We start from the raw sequence: 16,692 nt of genomic DNA on the forward strand, positions 1-16,692 counted from the left end.
TTAATAGGTGTGAAGATATGTGATGTGTACAATGCTGTTATGGATGTGGTTAAAAAGCAGAAGCCAGAGCTGCTAAACAAAGTTACCAAAAACCTGGGGTATGCTGTGCATCGTCACTCAGTCAATTTTCATGACTCATTGTCAGTCTTATATTCTTAGACCAATTGATTCAGCCAACATTATGAACTGTCACACTTAACTGTGTGCCAAACACATGGTGTTTATCAGCTAAAGTGAGACAGATTTAAGTTCTTCTCCCAGATATATGGGGTGGAGATTTTTCTAGACCAATGTCGTGTTTCATGGCCAGGTGCAGTAACTCAAGCCTGAATCCTAGCACTTTGGGAAGGTGAGGCAGGAGGCCACAAGTTTGAGGTTGTAGTGAGCTATGATAATACCACTACACTCTAGCTGGGATAAAAAGAGTGAAAGTCTGTCACCAAAAAAAAAAAAATAGTGTTCCAGGATTAAATTACAAATATTAGGAAATGCTGCATACTGTATTTCCTCTTTGTGCTCACAATTGCATAATAAATACTCTGAGATGTCCTAATGTTTTAAGTTTGTTTTTTTTTTTTTAAATCCAGTGTTTCTCAAAAGTATTTGCCATTGAACACCCAGAAATACCTAATAACATGTCACAGAACAAAAGACATTTGAGGAACAAAACTCTAGGCATCTCTTTAAATGAATGGTTTTCTTTGTGGACTTCTCTGGACAAGACGACATTGACCCATACTGTCTCACATATCTATAACATTTCACTAAAATTTACCTCTCTTAATCCAGTTATTTATACAAAGTTGAGAGGCCAAAGACCATATCTTTGAATCCTCTTGACAGACTTAGTCAGCAGGGGTCAATCTCTTCATCCTGTTGGCCTGTCTTACCTTTAAAATTGAAATATTTTATACTTTGTCCATGTTAGATAGCTCAGCCTGTTGCTAATATTTCTGTCTCTTTTCAGATTTGGGATGGGAATTGAATTCCGTGAAGGCTCTTTAGTAATCAATAGTAAAAATCAGTACAAACTGAAGAAAGGTAAGTTTTACATGCATGTAGTAGGATAATAACTTTTTTGAGTAATTACTTTTAGCTTTATCTCATTTTCTTTATAAATCTTACATACATCCCTCCCTCCCTTCACAGCTATAGACTGATTCCCATATTGTTGTTTTAGGGATGGTTTTTAGCATTAATTTGGGGTTCTCAGACTTGGCGAACAAGGAAGGAAAAAAACCAGAAGAGAAAACCTATGCCTTGTTCATTGGTGACACAGTGCTTGTGGACGAGGTATGTATTGTCTCTTAAAATTGACTGTTCGTGAACTAATTTTGAGGCACATTTTCAATCTTATAATTTTGTCTTGGTTAAATGCTGGCTAAGGGGAGAGATCCATGTAACAGCCTGACTAATACAGCTAGGAATAGACATTGTATGTAGCTCAGGTACAGGGAATGATTTAAACCAAGCTGTTTATCATATAATTCCAATAATGGGACTTTTTTTAATGATAGCTTTATGGAGCTATAATTTATATGCCATACAATTCACTTAAAATGTGGGCTTTAGTAATTTTTAATATATTTGCATTTATGCAACCATCAGGAACATACTGTATTTTCTTTCTTTTTTTTTTTTTTTTTTTTGTAGAGACAGAGTCTCACTTCATGGCCCTCGGGTAGAGTGCCGTGGCATCACACAGCTCACAGCAACCTCCAACTCCTGGGCTTAAGCGATTCTCTTGCCTCAGCCTCCCGAGTAGCTGGGACTACAGGCGCCCGCCACAACGCCCAGCTATTTTTTGGTTGCAGTTCAGCCGGGGCTGGGTTTGAACCCGCCACCCTCGGTATATGGGGCCGGCGCCTTACCAACTGAGCCACAGGCGCCACCCCATACTGTATTTTCTTGTGTATAATGTGCACTTTTTGCCCAAACTTTTGAGGGAAAAATAAGGATGAACATTATATGTTGTACTAGTTCCATATTTACATAAATATTTTTAATTCTTTTATTTATGTTTATGCATTGAAAGTATAACTCTAGAAAGCAATTATAATATATGCATGTAAAATAACATTCTGGAATAAGTAATTGGTTTTATTGAACTTGTGAAGGCCAAACTTGTAACAAAAGTGTTTCATCTGGCCAGGTGCAATGGCTCATGCCTGTAATCCTAGTATTCTGGGAGGATGAGGTGGGTGGATTGCTTGAGCTCAGGAGTTCAAGACCAGCCTGAGCAAAAGCAAGACCCCATCTCTACTAAAAATAGAAAATCTGAGGCAAGAGAATCGCTTAAGCCTGAGTTGGAAGTTGCTGTGAGATATGATGCCACAGCACTCTACCAAGGGCAACAGCTTTGAGACACCCATCTCAAAAAAAAAAAAAAGAAAAAAAGTATTTCATCCCATGAAGAGCTATCTGTTTCTCTTTATACACTTTAGGCAAGAACTAACATTCTAGCTGATATTCTTATAAAAATTATTGGAATATCCTTGAAAAATCTTAAAACAGTTTTAGAATAACCTTTGAAGGCAATACTCTTCTTATCCCCATATACAGATAAAGAAACTGAAGGCGCAGAGAAGTTTAAATAACTTGCCAAATGTCACAGAAATAGAACATGTGCCAGGCTTCAAATCAAGCCTGTGTTCTTAACCATTACCCTAATATATTATATTTCCCAAATTATACCTTCTGATGAGATATTGGGAAGATAAAAACTATATTCATTGTCAAAGATTTTAATATATAGAAGATTCAAAGGATTGCCCAACTTTTTACTAAGTTGGAAAGTAAAAGTGCTTTTAAATTAGACGTCTGATTTCTCCTTTTTATTTTAGGATGGCCCAGCCACTGTTCTTACTTCTGTGAAGAAAAAAGTGAAGAATGTGGGGATTTTTCTAAAGGTAGGAAGAAGATAAGTGATATAGAAAATTCAGTGCAGTGAAGAAATTTAATACTGGCTAAAAAAATCAAAACAATTTTTTTATTATGACTCTTTCCCACAGAATGAAGATGAGGAAGAAGAGGAGGAGGAAAAAGATGAAGCAGAGGACCTTTTGGGAAGAGGTTCTCGGGCAGCATTACTTACAGAAAGAACACGAGTGAGTTGACTGTTTTAAATTACATTGATCTCATAGCTATCATATGGTTCACATGTTTTTTTTGTTTGTTTGTTTTTTGGAGATAGTGTATCACTTTATCGCCCTCAGTAGAGTGCTATGGCGTCACAGCTCACAGCAACCTCCAATTCCTGGGCTTAGGTGATTCTCTTGCCTCAGCCTCCTGAGTACAGGACTACAGGCGTCCGCCACAACACCCGGCTATTTTTTTTTTGTTGCAGTTTAGCCGGGGCTGGGTGCAAACCCACCACTCTCAGTGTATGGAGCCAGCGCCCCTACCCATTGAGCCACAGGTGCCACCCAGTTCACATGTTCTAATAACTTATGTGTTCCATTCTCTAGAACGAGATGACTGCAGAGGAGAAGCGAAGAGCACATCAGAAAGAACTGGCCGCTCAACTCAATGAGGAAGCAAAGAGGCGATTGACAGAACAGAAGGGAGAACAGCAGATTCAGAAGTAAGAGTTTACATTGCACAGTAAGATTTGTCTTCAGATTATGTTTGACTACAGAAATTTCTCAATTTTTTTTTTATCCCACTCCAGAGCTCGCAAATCTAATGTATCCTATAAAAACCCATCTCTGATGCCTAAGGAACCACATATTCGAGAAATGAAGATCTATATTGATAAGAAATATGAGACTGTAATAATGCCTGTGTTTGGCATTGCAACGCCTTTTCATATTGCCACAATTAAGGTACTAACATGCATTACATCTCATTTATACAATTTCTTAAAATATAAATTGTGCTTACATAAATTGTCTGACTGCCTCATCTCTCCCACTTTGGTCCTTCAGCACACTTTACTGACTTCCCTCTCTCCCTTATCTCCTGCTACCATTCCCCTTCCAGTTTTCAATTTGGAGAAACCAAATTAGCCCAGAAATATAATTTGCGTTTCTTCCCTTGAAGATTTTAAGCAGCAGTTGTATGCATAGGAAAAGATACTAATAGAATTTAGTGATTCTGGCTAGGTGTGGTGGCTCATACCTGTTATGCTAGCATTCTGGGAGACCAAGGAGGATAGATTGCTTGAGCTCAGGAGTTGGAAACTAGCCTGAGCAAGACTGAGACCCCGTCTGTAACTAACTAACTGAGAGGTGTGGCAGATGCCTATAGTCCCAGCTACTCGGGAGGCTGAGGCAAGAGGATCACTTGAGCCCAAGGGTTGCTATGAGCTCTGACACCATGGCACTCAACTCTGAGTGACAAAATGAGACTCTTTCTCAAAAAAAAAAAAAACAAATAAAAAAACTAGCTGGGCACAGTGTTGTACGTCTGTAGTCCAGCTACTTGGAAGGCTGAGGCGGAAAGATTGTTCAAACCCAGGAGTTTGAGGTTGCTGTGAGCTTGGCTGACTGGACAACAGAGTGAGACTCTGCAACAAAAAACAAAATCAAGAATTCTTTTGGACCCAGCTGCTCGGGAGGCTGAGGCAAGAGAATCGCGTAAGCCCAAGAGTTAGAGGTTGCTGTGAGCCGTGTGACGCCACGGCACTCTACCCAAGGGCGGTACAGTGAGACTCTGTCTCTACAAAAAAAAAAAAAAAAGAATTCTTTTGGAAAATGCATTTTTTTTTTTTTTTAAACAGAATCTCACTTTGTTGCCCTTTGTAGAGTGCCATGGCATCATAGTTCACAGCAACCTCCAACTCTTGGCTCAAGCGATCCTCTTGCCTCAGCCTCCTGAGTAGCTAGGACTACAGGGGCCCGCCACAACACCTGACTGTTTTTTTGAGACAAGGTCTCACTCTGGCTCAGGCCATTCTCCAACCCATGAGCTCAGGCAGTCCACCCACTCAGCCTCCCAAGTGCTAAGATTGCAAGTGTGAGCCACCACTCCCAGATGCATTTTGATTATTTAAAAAAAAAAAAAAAAGTGCTCTATCTCTCTTTCTCTCTTTGTAAACATATGTATACACATATGTTTATAAGATTTATATTAAGATTTACAGATTAAACTCTTTTTATTTTATTTTATTTTTTTGGCCGGGGCTGGGTTTGAACCCACCACCCTCAGCATATGGGGCTGGCGCCCTACTCCTTGAACCACAGGCGCCGCCCAACAGATTAAACTCTTAAGAGCAGTCAACTGGTGATTCCTAACTAAATTTTAATATCTTTATAACTACTAATATTTTTTGGGGGGTGGTTAGTTGTTTGTTTATGCTTTTCCTTTCTTTCAACAGAATATAAGTATGTCTGTAGAAGGAGATTACACTTACTTGCGCATCAACTTCTATTGCCCAGGCAGTGCTCTGGGCAGGAATGAAGGCAACATCTTTCCTAACCCTGAAGCAACTTTTGTCAAAGAAATGTGAGTCCCCAGCAAAATAACCATCCCCAAATCCCTCCTGTCTGGCATGGTACTCAGAAACATTTCATTCTCTATGCCATGCTCTCCCCTACCTCGTGAATAGCAAAACCTTCCTCAGTGGCTCTTTATTAAGACACTTTATTGACTTTGTATTATTTTGAGGATCGACCCTAATTTAGAATCTTCCTGAAATGTTTTTACTCTTAACTACACTTATTTTGCGATAGAATCCTCAAATTAAAAACAAATAAACTAGCTAGGCACAGTGTTGCACTCTTGTAGTCCCAGCTACCTTGGAAGGCTGAGGCAGAAAGATTGCTCAAACCCAGGAGTTTGAGGTTGCTGTGAGCTTGGCTAACTGGACAACAGAGTGAGACTCTGCAACAAAAGAAAACAAAATCAAGAATTTGGGGGGGAAATGCATTTGTTTGTTTTTGATTTTTTGGGTTGAAAAGCCCAAGGAAATCCCAAGAAATGTATGTCATATTCTTTTCTTTCATGGTATGGAATGGGATAACTTAGGGATATTATTCCAGATTTGGAAAATAAAAATGTGATTTCCCTCACCCCAATGGATTACCCATTTATAACATTCTCCATTTAAGAGAAAAGAAAGGGAGGTTTTCTGTTTTGGATTTCTAGGCATTCACTCACCATTCAGAGGCATGATTTTCTCTTAAGAGATACTAAGCCAGTTATAAAATACAGTAATAGGTATAGGTTAGGTTACCTGGCCTAAGAAGGAGACTTTTTTAAGTGCTCTCCCTTTTCTATAGTACATACCGAGCTTCAAATATGAAGGCACCCGGAGAACAGACAGTACCAGCCTTGAACCTTCAGAATGCTTTTCGAATTATAAAAGAAGTGCAAAAACGTTATAAGACTCGGGAAGCAGAAGAGAAAGAAAAGGAGGTGAGTCTGAACACAGATGAAGCACCTTTGCACAGAGGGATGAGTGTGTTTTGGGAGGACGTGAGGATAGATGAGGATTCATGTTAATTTTCTCTTTGCTTAGGGCATTGTGAAACAGGACTCACTGGTAATCAATCTAAACCGGAGCAATCCCAAACTGAAAGATCTGTACATTCGCCCAAACATTGCCCAAAAGAGGATGCAGGGCTCACTGGAGGCCCATGTCAATGGTATGGATCATCACTTATGTACCTGGGCCTTGTCTTCAGGGATACATTTGTTATAAAAGTGATAGATCAGAGGAGGAATCCAGTTATGTTGCTGTATGGGTAGAGGGAAAGGAAAGCTCTATACAATTTCTGGTGTTTCCTCTGACCCCATTCAAATCATTATTTTCCCCAGGTTTCCGCTTCACATCTGTTCGAGGAGACAAAGTGGATATTCTATACAATAACATCAAGCATGCTTTGTTCCAGCCCTGTGATGGAGAAATGATTATTGTCTTGCACTTTCACCTCAAGGTATACCTTTCTACTTAACTAGTAAAGCTCTTGAGCAAGATGCAAAATAGTGATTAAAAAACATCACACAGGTGGTGCCTGTGGCTCAAAGGAGTAGGGCGCCGGCCCCCATATGCCAGAGGTGGTTCAAGTCCAGCCCTGGCCAAAAACTGCAAAAAAAAAAAAAAAAAAAATCACATATATGATCATTATGGTGATTAAATAAATAATGTTCATAAAATCCACAGTGCCTGGCATCTGAAAGATGCTAATAAACATGTTTGTTCCGGTGATGCAATATAGTATGACCAGCAAAAATACCAGATCTTCTATAAATTCCTGTTTCTAAAATAGAATTTATTATTATTTTTTTTTTTGGCAACAGAGTCTCACTCAGTTGCTCTGGGGTTGAGTGCTATCACGTCATAGCTCGCAGCAACCTGAAACTCTTTGCGCTCAAGTGATTCTCTTGCCTCAGCCTCCCAAGTAACTGGGACTACAGGCACCCGACACAACACCCAGCCATTTTTTAGAGACAGGGTCTCAGTCTTGGTCAGGCTGGTCTCCAACTCCTGAGCTCAAGCAATCCACCCATCTCAGCCTCTCAAAGTGGTAGGATTACAGGTGTAAGTCACCATGCCTGGCAGAAAATTTTATCTTATGTAAGTTGCTACAAAAGTTTGTGTTTCTTAATTTTTGTGTGTGTAAAAATTTTTGTGATGACCAGCCTACATGTGACTTGGATCTGGTTAAAAAAAAAAAAGTAAAATTAAATAAAATAGAGAACTTTGGCCTTAGACAAAATTTATTACCAACATAGTCTCCAAAGTCCCTATAAGTAGGTTTTAAATGTACATAATTTTATATCCCCAAACATAATTTATGATGACACCAGGGGATGGTTTAATTATTTTTTTATATAGCTGTGGAAGCGCAAATTTGAATCACTGCCATTTCTGACATACTCAATTTTATATTTTCATGTTTTCTGATATCTTTTCTCTTTGTCTGTTGGGTAGCTAAAGTCTTCTGACTTCTATCTTTTTTTTTTTTCTTTTTAATATAGATAGAGTCTCACTTTATCACCCTCGGTAGAGTGCTGTGGCATACACAGCTCACAGCAACGTCCGACTCCTGGGCTTAGGCGATTCTCTTGCCTCAGCCTCCCAAGTAGCTGAGACTATAGGTGCCCGCCATAACACCTGGCTATTTTTTTTGTTGCAGTTTAACACCCGGCTATTTTTTTGTCGCAGTTTGGCCAGGGCCGGGTTTGAACCTGCCACCCTCGGTATATGGGGCCAGCACCCTAGCCATTGAGCCACAGGCGCCGCCCCTGACTTCTATCTTGTTCTCTGCTTTATGCCACCAGAATGCCATCATGTTTGGGAAGAAACGGCACACAGATGTGCAGTTCTACACAGAAGTAGGAGAGATAACCACAGATCTGGGGAAACATCAGCATATGCATGATCGAGATGACCTCTATGCTGAGCAGGTCTGTATTTGCTGGGTAGTGAGGTAGGATGAGGTCTAAATCTGAGCTCAGGAATTTATAAACAACTCCTGAACGTGTTTGTGGAGAACAACTCAAGTATTTGCTGAAATGATGTAATGTAATGGCTTATGTATCAATTAGGTTGCAGATACAGCTTGATCTGTATAGTTAATAGTGTGGCGCCCATAAACAAGGTGTGTATACATAATGGTATCATAATTATGAGAATTAAAGACTACAGAAGCACTTTAGACTCTTGAGGAGAGGTACAATTAATAACGTGATGGCTATTGTTACTATTTTGTCTTCTACAGATGGAACGAGAAATGAGGCACAAACTGAAAACAGCCTTTAAAAATTTCATTGAGAAAGTAGAGGCTCTCACCAAGGAAGAACTGGAATTCGAAGTGCCTTTTAGGGACTTGGGGTAACGTATCTCATCATCTTTTTGGCCTAAAGTTTCCCTGGTCTGCCTTTCAGAAAAAATGAATTTTTCTTCCTTTAATAATGATTAAACAGGTCATATCCTTTTTTCTTATGACTAATAATCTTTGCATTATCCACTTCCACTTGAAAACTTTTAAGGATTTGGGTGAGTGGCTAGTACTGAGAGGTTTCCTTTGGAGATGAACCTCCAGTGAGTATGCTGGAGCCATACTTGTGATGGAGAAAGGGAAGAAGCTTGTTGTGGCAGCTGCAGTTTCTCACATCATGAAGTCAGTCTTTATGTGTTTTTTTATCTATTCTTTTCCAGGTTTAATGGAGCTCCCTATAGGAGTACCTGCCTCCTGCAGCCCACTAGTAGTGCACTTGTCAATGCTACAGAATGGGTCAGTATTTCTTAACTCCTTTTAGTAAAATTCTTAGAGGCGAGAAAGGAGGGTAGGTGTTTTGATCCCAATTACTGTGATTTTTTTTTCTTTTTTTCTCCTTTTGAGATAGTGTTTTGCTCTGTTGCTCACACTCTTGTGCAGTGGCATGATCATAACCCACTGCAACCTTCCACTTGGGGTGAATCAGTCTTCCTGCCCTGTCCCCTTAGTGCTGGGACTATAGGCATGTACCACCACACCCAACTAGTTTATTTTTTATACAGATGGAGTCTCGCTGTTGCCCAGGTTAGTCTCAAACTCCTGGCCTCAAGCAGTCCTCCCAACCTTTGTCTCCCCGTAGGATTACAGGCATGAGCTTTTGCGCCTGGCTATGATTTTCATTTTTGATATTTACTTATTTTAGACTTAAAAACTCAGTGCACATGGCACGGTGCCTGTAGCTCAGTGGTTAGGGCACCGGCCTAACACTGGGGCTGGCGAGTTCAAACCCAGCCCAGGCCTACCAAATAACAATGACAACTACATCAACAACAACAACAAAAAAAATAGCCATGCATTGTGGCAGGCGCCTGTAGTCCCAGCTACTTGGGAGGCTGAGGCAAGAGAATCACTTAAGCCCAAAAGTTGGAGGTTGCTGTGAGCTGTGCAGCACTCTACCAAGGGCAACATAGTGAGACTCTGTCTCAAAATAAATAAATAAAAATAAATAAATAGTTTGTGTAGCTTTCTTGAATTTATTCTCCTTGTGAGGATACTTTGATCTTACAGATCTTTTTATTGGTTCTTCTTAGTATATAGTACTACTTCAGTCTTTCCCAAATAACAGCTTATTTGTCTTTCCTTTCTGTGATGATTTAGATCTTGAAAGTATTTAAAAATATTAGTGCTGGGCGGCGCCTGTGGCTCAGTGAGTAGGGCGCCAGCCCCATATGCTGAGGGTGGCGGGTTCAAACCCAGCCCCGGCCAAACTGCAACCAAAAAATAGCCGGGCGTTGTGGCGGGCGCCTGTAGTCCCAGCTGCTCGGGAGGCTGAGGCAAGAGAATCGCGTAAGCCAAAGGGTTAAGAGGTTGCTGTGAGCCGTGTGACGCCACGGCACTCTACCCGAGGGCCGTACAGTGAGACTCTGTCTCTACAAAAAAAAAAAAATATATATATTAGTGCTTGGTGCTCAGCAAGCGGCTAAGGCGCCAGCCACATATACCAGAGCTGGCGGGTTCGAATCCAGCCCAGGCCTGCCAAACAACAATGGCAACTACAACCAAAAAATAGCCGGCCACTCTGGCAGGTGCCTGTAGTCCCACCTACTTGGGAGGCTGAGGCAAGAGAATCGCTTAAGCCCAGGAGTTGGAGGTTGCTGTGAGCTGTGATGTCACAGCACTCTACCCAGGGCAACAGCTTGAAGCTCTGTCTCAAAAAAAAAAAAAAAAATAGTGCTTGAGGGAAATATTACATGCTAATGATCCACTTCCTCCCTGACAGCCACCTTTTGTGGTGACATTGGATGAAGTAGAACTGATACACTTTGAGCGGGTCCAGTTTCACCTGAAGAACTTTGATATGGTAATTGTCTACAAGGACTACAGCAAGAAAGTTACGATGATCAATGCCATTCCTGTAGCCTCTCTTGACCCCATCAAGGAATGGTTAAAGTAAGTGAATCTGTCCCAATGCACCATTTACATCATGAGCCCTAGGTTATAGAATTTAAATGTGGTATGTTGTAAATAAAATCTACTAATGGTACTTCAGGTGATACTGCCAGGGAGTTGTATTATAGACCAGGACTTGAAAATTTGGAATCTGTCAGACATGCGTCTGTTCACTTTTTCCTGAATACCCAGCATTAGTTTACTTATACAAGGATAATAAAAATCTAAAAAGAAATTTTTTTTTTTTTTGTTTTTTGTTTTTGAGACAGAGTCTCTCACTTGGTTGCCCTCAGAAGATCTCAAACTCTTGGGCTCAACAATTCTCTTCCCTCAGCCTCCCAAGTAACTGGGACTACAAGCACCCACCACAATGCCCAGCTATCTTTAGAGATGGGGTCTCATTCTTACTCAGGCTAGTCTCGAACCTGTGAGCTCAGTCAGGCAATCCACCCACTTCGGCCTCCCAGAGTGCTAGGATTACAGGCATGAGCCACTAGACGCAGCCTTCTAATATCTTTTTTGAGTCTACTTGACAGATGTACAAAGTATGTATATGTATGTATAATTATTTACACAAAGCAGATGGCATATTTCTTACTAGTTCTCCATTTTTACTGCAGGATGAGGTAGAATTATTTTTATATCCATATATTCATACTTAATTCGAATTTTTTTTTTTTTTAAACCGAGCCTCAGTTGCCCTGGTGTTGAGTGCCATGGTGTCATAGCTGATAGCAACCTCAAACTCTTGGGCTCAAGCAATCCTTTTGACTCAGCCTCCCAAGTAGCTGGGACAGCAGGTACCCATCACAATGTCTAGGTAGTTTTTCTATTTTTAGTAGAGGTGCAGTCTCACTCTTCCTCAGACTGGTCTTGAATGCCTGAGCTCAGGCACTCCACCTGCCTCTCTACCTCCCAGAATGTTAGGATTACAGGCATGAGCCACCATACCCAGTCAGTTTTACAAATTTTAATACAGGCTTGGCTCCTGTAGCACAGTGGTTACGGTGCCAACCACATACACTAAGCCTGGCTGGTTTGAATCCAGCCCAGGCCAGCTAAATAACAATGACAACTGCAACAAAAAATAAGCATTATGGCAGGCACCTGTAATCCCAGCTACTTGGGAGGCTAAGCTAAGAGAATCAATCGCTTAAGCCCAAGAGTTTGAGGTTACTGTGAGCTGTACGCCACAGCACTCTATCAAGGGTGACAAAGTGAGACTCTGTCTCAAAAACAAATAAATAAATAAAATAAAATAAACAAATAGAAATGTCATGCCCTATGTATAAACAGTAATGCTTGTGTGGCCATGAGTATAGTTTGCTCTGTCATTCCCCACCATCCTATTACCTGGGAAGGAGAAGATAGTATTTGATGTAAATCTCCTCTGAAGAAATTGGTTGCAAACTTATAAATAATTGAGAAAAATTTATGGTTTCTATAAGGATTTTCCTAAGAGACATATAAAGATAAGTAATATAGGAATATAAATACATATATAGGTATAAATACATGACTTTTTAATCAGCTTTATTGAGGTATAATTTACATATAATAAAACCAAATTATATGATAAGAGTTTTAACAAATATATATAATCTAATATCTACCATTTCAATCAGGATATAAAATATTTTTGTCACTCCAAAAGTCTTGTGTTGTTTTTTTTTTTGGTAGAGACAGAGTCTCACTTTACCACCCTCGGTAGAGTGCCATGGCGTCACACAGCTCACAGCAACCTCCAACTCCTGGGCTTAGATGATTCTCTTGCCTCAGCCTCCTGAGTAGCTGGGACTACAGGCTCCTGCAGTGCCCAACTATTTCTTTTGTTGTTGTTGCAGTTGTCGTTGTTTAGCTGGCCTAGGCCAGGTTCAAATCCGCCAGCCTAGGTGTTATCGCCAACACCATAAATACTGTACTACAAGCATCAAGCCATCATTGTTGTTTTTAGTGGGCCTGGGCCAGTTACGAACCCTCCAATGTATGTGACTAGCACCCTAACCACTGAGCTATGGGCACCAAGCCAAAGATATACAATGTTTGCTCTTTTTTTTTTTGAGACAGAGTTTCGTTTTGTTGCCAGGAGTCCCGTGGTGTCACAGCTCACAGCAACCTCCAGCTTCTGGTCTTAGGCCATTCTCTTGCCTCAGCCTCCCAAGTAGTGGGAACTACAGGTGCCCACCACAACGCGAGGCTATTTTTTGTTGCAGTTTGGCTGGGGCTGGGTTCAAATCTGCCACCCTCGGTATATGGGGCCAGTGCCCTACCCACTAAGCCACAGGCACCACCCTTTTTGTGTGTGTGTGAGACAGAGTCTCAGTATGTCACCCTCAGTAGAGTGCTGTGGCATCATAGCTCACAGCAACCTCAAACACTTGGACTTAAGCGATCTCTTGCCTTAGCCCCCTAAGTAGCTGGGACTATCGGCACCCACCACAACACCCAGCTGTTTTTTTTTTTTGTTGTTGTTGTTGCAGTTGTCATTGTTGTTTTTAGCTGGCCCGGACTGGGTTCGAACCCGCCCGCATCAGTCTATGTGGCTGGTGCCATAACCACTGTGCTATGGGTGCTGAGCCAGGCCTATTGCTTTTCTTTTTTTTTTTTTGAGACAGAGCCTCAAGCTGTCACCCTGGGTAGAGAGCAGTGGCATCATAGCTCACAGCAACCTCCAACTCCTGGGCTCAAGCGATTCTCCTGCCTCCACCTCCCAAGTAGCTAGCTGGGACTACAGGCGCCCGCCACAACGCCCGGCTATTTTTTTTTTTTTTTTTTTTGGTTGCAGCCATCATTGTTGTTTGGCGGGCCCAGGCTGGATTCGAACCTGCCAGCTCAGTTGTATGTGGCTGGCACCTTAGCCGCTTGAGCCACAGGCGCCGAGCCTGGCCTATTGCTTTTCAATACTTATTTGCACCATCTCATTATCTCTTATGCATGTGTTGATCAGACTTTGGCCAAGGACTTGGGAAGACCATTCTGCAGATCTCTGGAGTTTTCTCTCTATGTAACTCTTTTCCCCCAATACTCTGCCTCACAAATTTTAGCAGTCTCAACCTTCCCAAATCCTGCTCTCTTTCTGTTTCTGGAGACCACCTAGTTAAGGTTGGTTGGGGGTTCTCCCATACTTCAGAGCAGACTGGGAACTGCCTTTAGTCAGAAAACTACCATCTTGTTGTTTCCTTCTTTCAAGGATTATGGTTTTGTGCCTTCTGTTCAGTGTCTAAAACCTATTGTTTCATAGTGTTTGATTTTCAAGCTGTCTAAAGTGGAAAAGTAAATTTTTTCCCTGGCTACTCCATGATAACTAGAAATAGAAGTTTCAGTATGTATGATATTACTTAAAGTGAATTTTATGCCAGTGGTTCTCAGGCATGTTTTATGCTGAAGGTTTGTGGTTATTTTTACTACTGTCATTTCTTTCCTTGTCTTTTCTTACCAACTTTGATTCAGCTTTTCTCAACAGAAGTGAATAAGAGAAAGACATTTGAGTATCTTATGAATACAAAACACTTTAGGTACTTAAAAAAATCATCTCTACCTTCAAGTAGACTTTGCATCAAATAAAACATAGCAAAGCAGTGAAAGATGAGGAAGGAGGGCTAGGGCCTGTGAAAATGGTTTCTGTTTCTTAATTATAAAAATATGAATGTTAAAAACTGAAAATTAAGAATCACTGAAGTGGTTATGAGTTAAGACTACTTGCAAATAAGACTGGAAGCAGTGAGGAAATAAAAGAGCAGGGAGAAAAAATAGGAAGACTAAGGGAAGAACAGAGAAATTGGTCTTAAGGAAGAAAATGGAAGAGAGGATAAGCTCAGGCTTGATTGAGGGACAAAGCTTGCTTTACTTTGCTGGCTGTTGGGAGGACTAATGCTCTGGGAGATCAGATATCAGGCATTTGGGCATATTCTGGTGGTGGCATAGTCTACAGAATATTTGCTTTCATATAGTTAGGAAAAGATTATGTGCTTATCAGAGATGCTAATGTTCAGGGTGACACGGGACATTCTCAGAAGATATGAAAGATTGGTTTTGACTTTGTAATGTCATTGTCTCAGTTCCTGTGACCTGAAGTATACAGAAGGAGTACAGTCCCTCAATTGGACTAAAATCATGAAGACCATTGTTGATGACCCTGAAGGCTTCTTTGAACAAGGTGGCTGGTCTTTCCTAGAGCCTGAGGGTGAGGTGCGTGAGTGTGGGGTTTCTTTTCTGGTACACAGTGTTGCCCGCTATCTGGGCAGTTAGGAGAATGGCCTATACATAGTAAGTATATAGGACGTACTGGGAGAAGCTCTGAACACGAGGTGGTATTATTACTACGTAGTTCTCCAAGCTAGTTTTATAGGCAAATGATAAATTGATTGGGCATTGATAGCCACTGGCAGAATTTCTTTGAAATGATAAAAACTACTCCTCAGTGAATGTCTTAGTATTTGGAAAAAGGATTTTCAAGACATTTTACAAAAACTGTTTTATAATCCATTGAAGTAGAAGTTAAAAGGGGAAAAAATTATTTTCTAAAAAGTGGCCTTCCCACTTCCGCATAATACATTATAAAGGGTCTTTCTGTTGTTAATTTGGGAGGATGTGATCAATCTTTGAGAAATGTGAATTAGATGCTTGAGGTATCTAATACTTGTACCTTACCAGTAGTTGTAGACAAGTCATTCTATCTCTTGGTCACTCGGGTTTTTTGTTTTTGTTTAAAATGGGTTAAGTTAATTTACTAAGTTGATAAGGTGAATGTAAAAAAATTAAAAAGCAGTACATATTATGTTCTTTCTAACTCACCAGGGGAGTGATGCTGAGGAAGGAGATTCAGAATCTGAAATTGAAGATGAAACTTTCAACCCTTCAGAGGATGACTATGAAGAAGAGGAGGAGGACAGTGATGAAGATTATTCCTCAGAAGCAGAAGAGTCAGGTTAGTTTTTATAGAGAAAAATTTGTCATGGCTTCCTAATCTGATGTGATTTCTGAAAAGTACTTTTTTTTTTTTTTTTTTAAGAGACAGAGTCTCACTTTGTCACCCTCAGTAGACTGCCATAGTGTCACAACTCAAAGCAACCTCCAACTCACGGGCTTAGCCAATTCTCTTGCCTCAGCCTCCCGAGTAGCTGGGACTACAGATGCCCGCCATAATGCCCTACTATTTTTTTGTTGCAGTTTGGCCAGGGCCGGGTTTGAACCCCCACAGTGCCCTATTCACTGAGCCACAGGTGCCACCCAAAAGTACTTTTCTAGAAGGGAAGAATTCTGTCATTTCATTCCATTCCTGCATAGTGATGACTAATGCTTAATTAATTTTATTTCAGACTATTCTAAGGAATCATTGGGCAGTGAAGAAGAGAGTGGAAAAGATTGGGATGAACTGGAGGAAGAAGCACGAAAAGGTTAAAAAAATGTGTTGTTGCTTTTGTTTATTTTACTTATTCATTTATTTATGTACAAATTTCTAACATTTTGTTATTTTCAAGTGGTAGTCCCACCTGTCCCACTGCAGTTCCTTTCATGTGGTAGTGGTAGTAGCCTAATGAAAGTAACAAAAGAATGCTATACAACTGATTCAGAACCAAAGCTATAACTTCATTGACCCAAGTGGAAAATTAGGTCCATAAATGTGTCCATTGGGCATGATTCTGACTGACTGGCTGCTTTTTAAAATCTGCCCAAGCCCATGGTGTGCAAGTAGCCATGATAGACACATAGTCATGTAAGAATCCAGAATTTGCCTACCAAGTTTCCCAACCTACATCTTTTAATAGTCATACTTTCTGGGAATATCTTTATGATGCTAATCTAGTTACTCTGGAAAAAATATATATATAAGTTAAAGATGAAAATACTATCTACT

The 16,692-nt window shown here is 40.6% G+C and overlaps 1 protein-coding gene across 1 annotated transcript in view; it reads left to right on the forward strand.

Annotated features, from left to right (window-relative positions):
* SUPT16H (SPT16 homolog, facilitates chromatin remodeling subunit) overlaps positions 1–16,692 on the forward strand; it is a 51,950-nt gene that overhangs the window by 33,685 nt on the left and 1,573 nt on the right. Inside the window, exons 8-25 of the mRNA XM_053594254.1 lie at positions 8–98; positions 968–1,041; positions 1,181–1,293; positions 2,844–2,909; positions 3,012–3,107; positions 3,468–3,583; positions 3,671–3,824; positions 5,318–5,445; positions 6,222–6,357; positions 6,461–6,587; positions 6,760–6,878; positions 8,227–8,352; positions 8,667–8,779; positions 9,107–9,182; positions 10,666–10,835; positions 14,894–15,023; positions 15,633–15,762; positions 16,154–16,231. Of these exons, the coding sequence (XP_053450229.1) occupies positions 8–98; positions 968–1,041; positions 1,181–1,293; positions 2,844–2,909; positions 3,012–3,107; positions 3,468–3,583; positions 3,671–3,824; positions 5,318–5,445; positions 6,222–6,357; positions 6,461–6,587; positions 6,760–6,878; positions 8,227–8,352; positions 8,667–8,779; positions 9,107–9,182; positions 10,666–10,835; positions 14,894–15,023; positions 15,633–15,762; positions 16,154–16,231 (2,043 nt within the window). The remainder of the gene's footprint in view (positions 1–7; positions 99–967; positions 1,042–1,180; positions 1,294–2,843; positions 2,910–3,011; positions 3,108–3,467; positions 3,584–3,670; positions 3,825–5,317; positions 5,446–6,221; positions 6,358–6,460; positions 6,588–6,759; positions 6,879–8,226; positions 8,353–8,666; positions 8,780–9,106; positions 9,183–10,665; positions 10,836–14,893; positions 15,024–15,632; positions 15,763–16,153; positions 16,232–16,692) is intronic.

This window comes from Nycticebus coucang, chromosome 6, assembly GCF_027406575.1.
Source record: "Nycticebus coucang isolate mNycCou1 chromosome 6, mNycCou1.pri, whole genome shotgun sequence".
Taxonomy (NCBI): domain Eukaryota; kingdom Metazoa; phylum Chordata; class Mammalia; order Primates; family Lorisidae; genus Nycticebus; species Nycticebus coucang.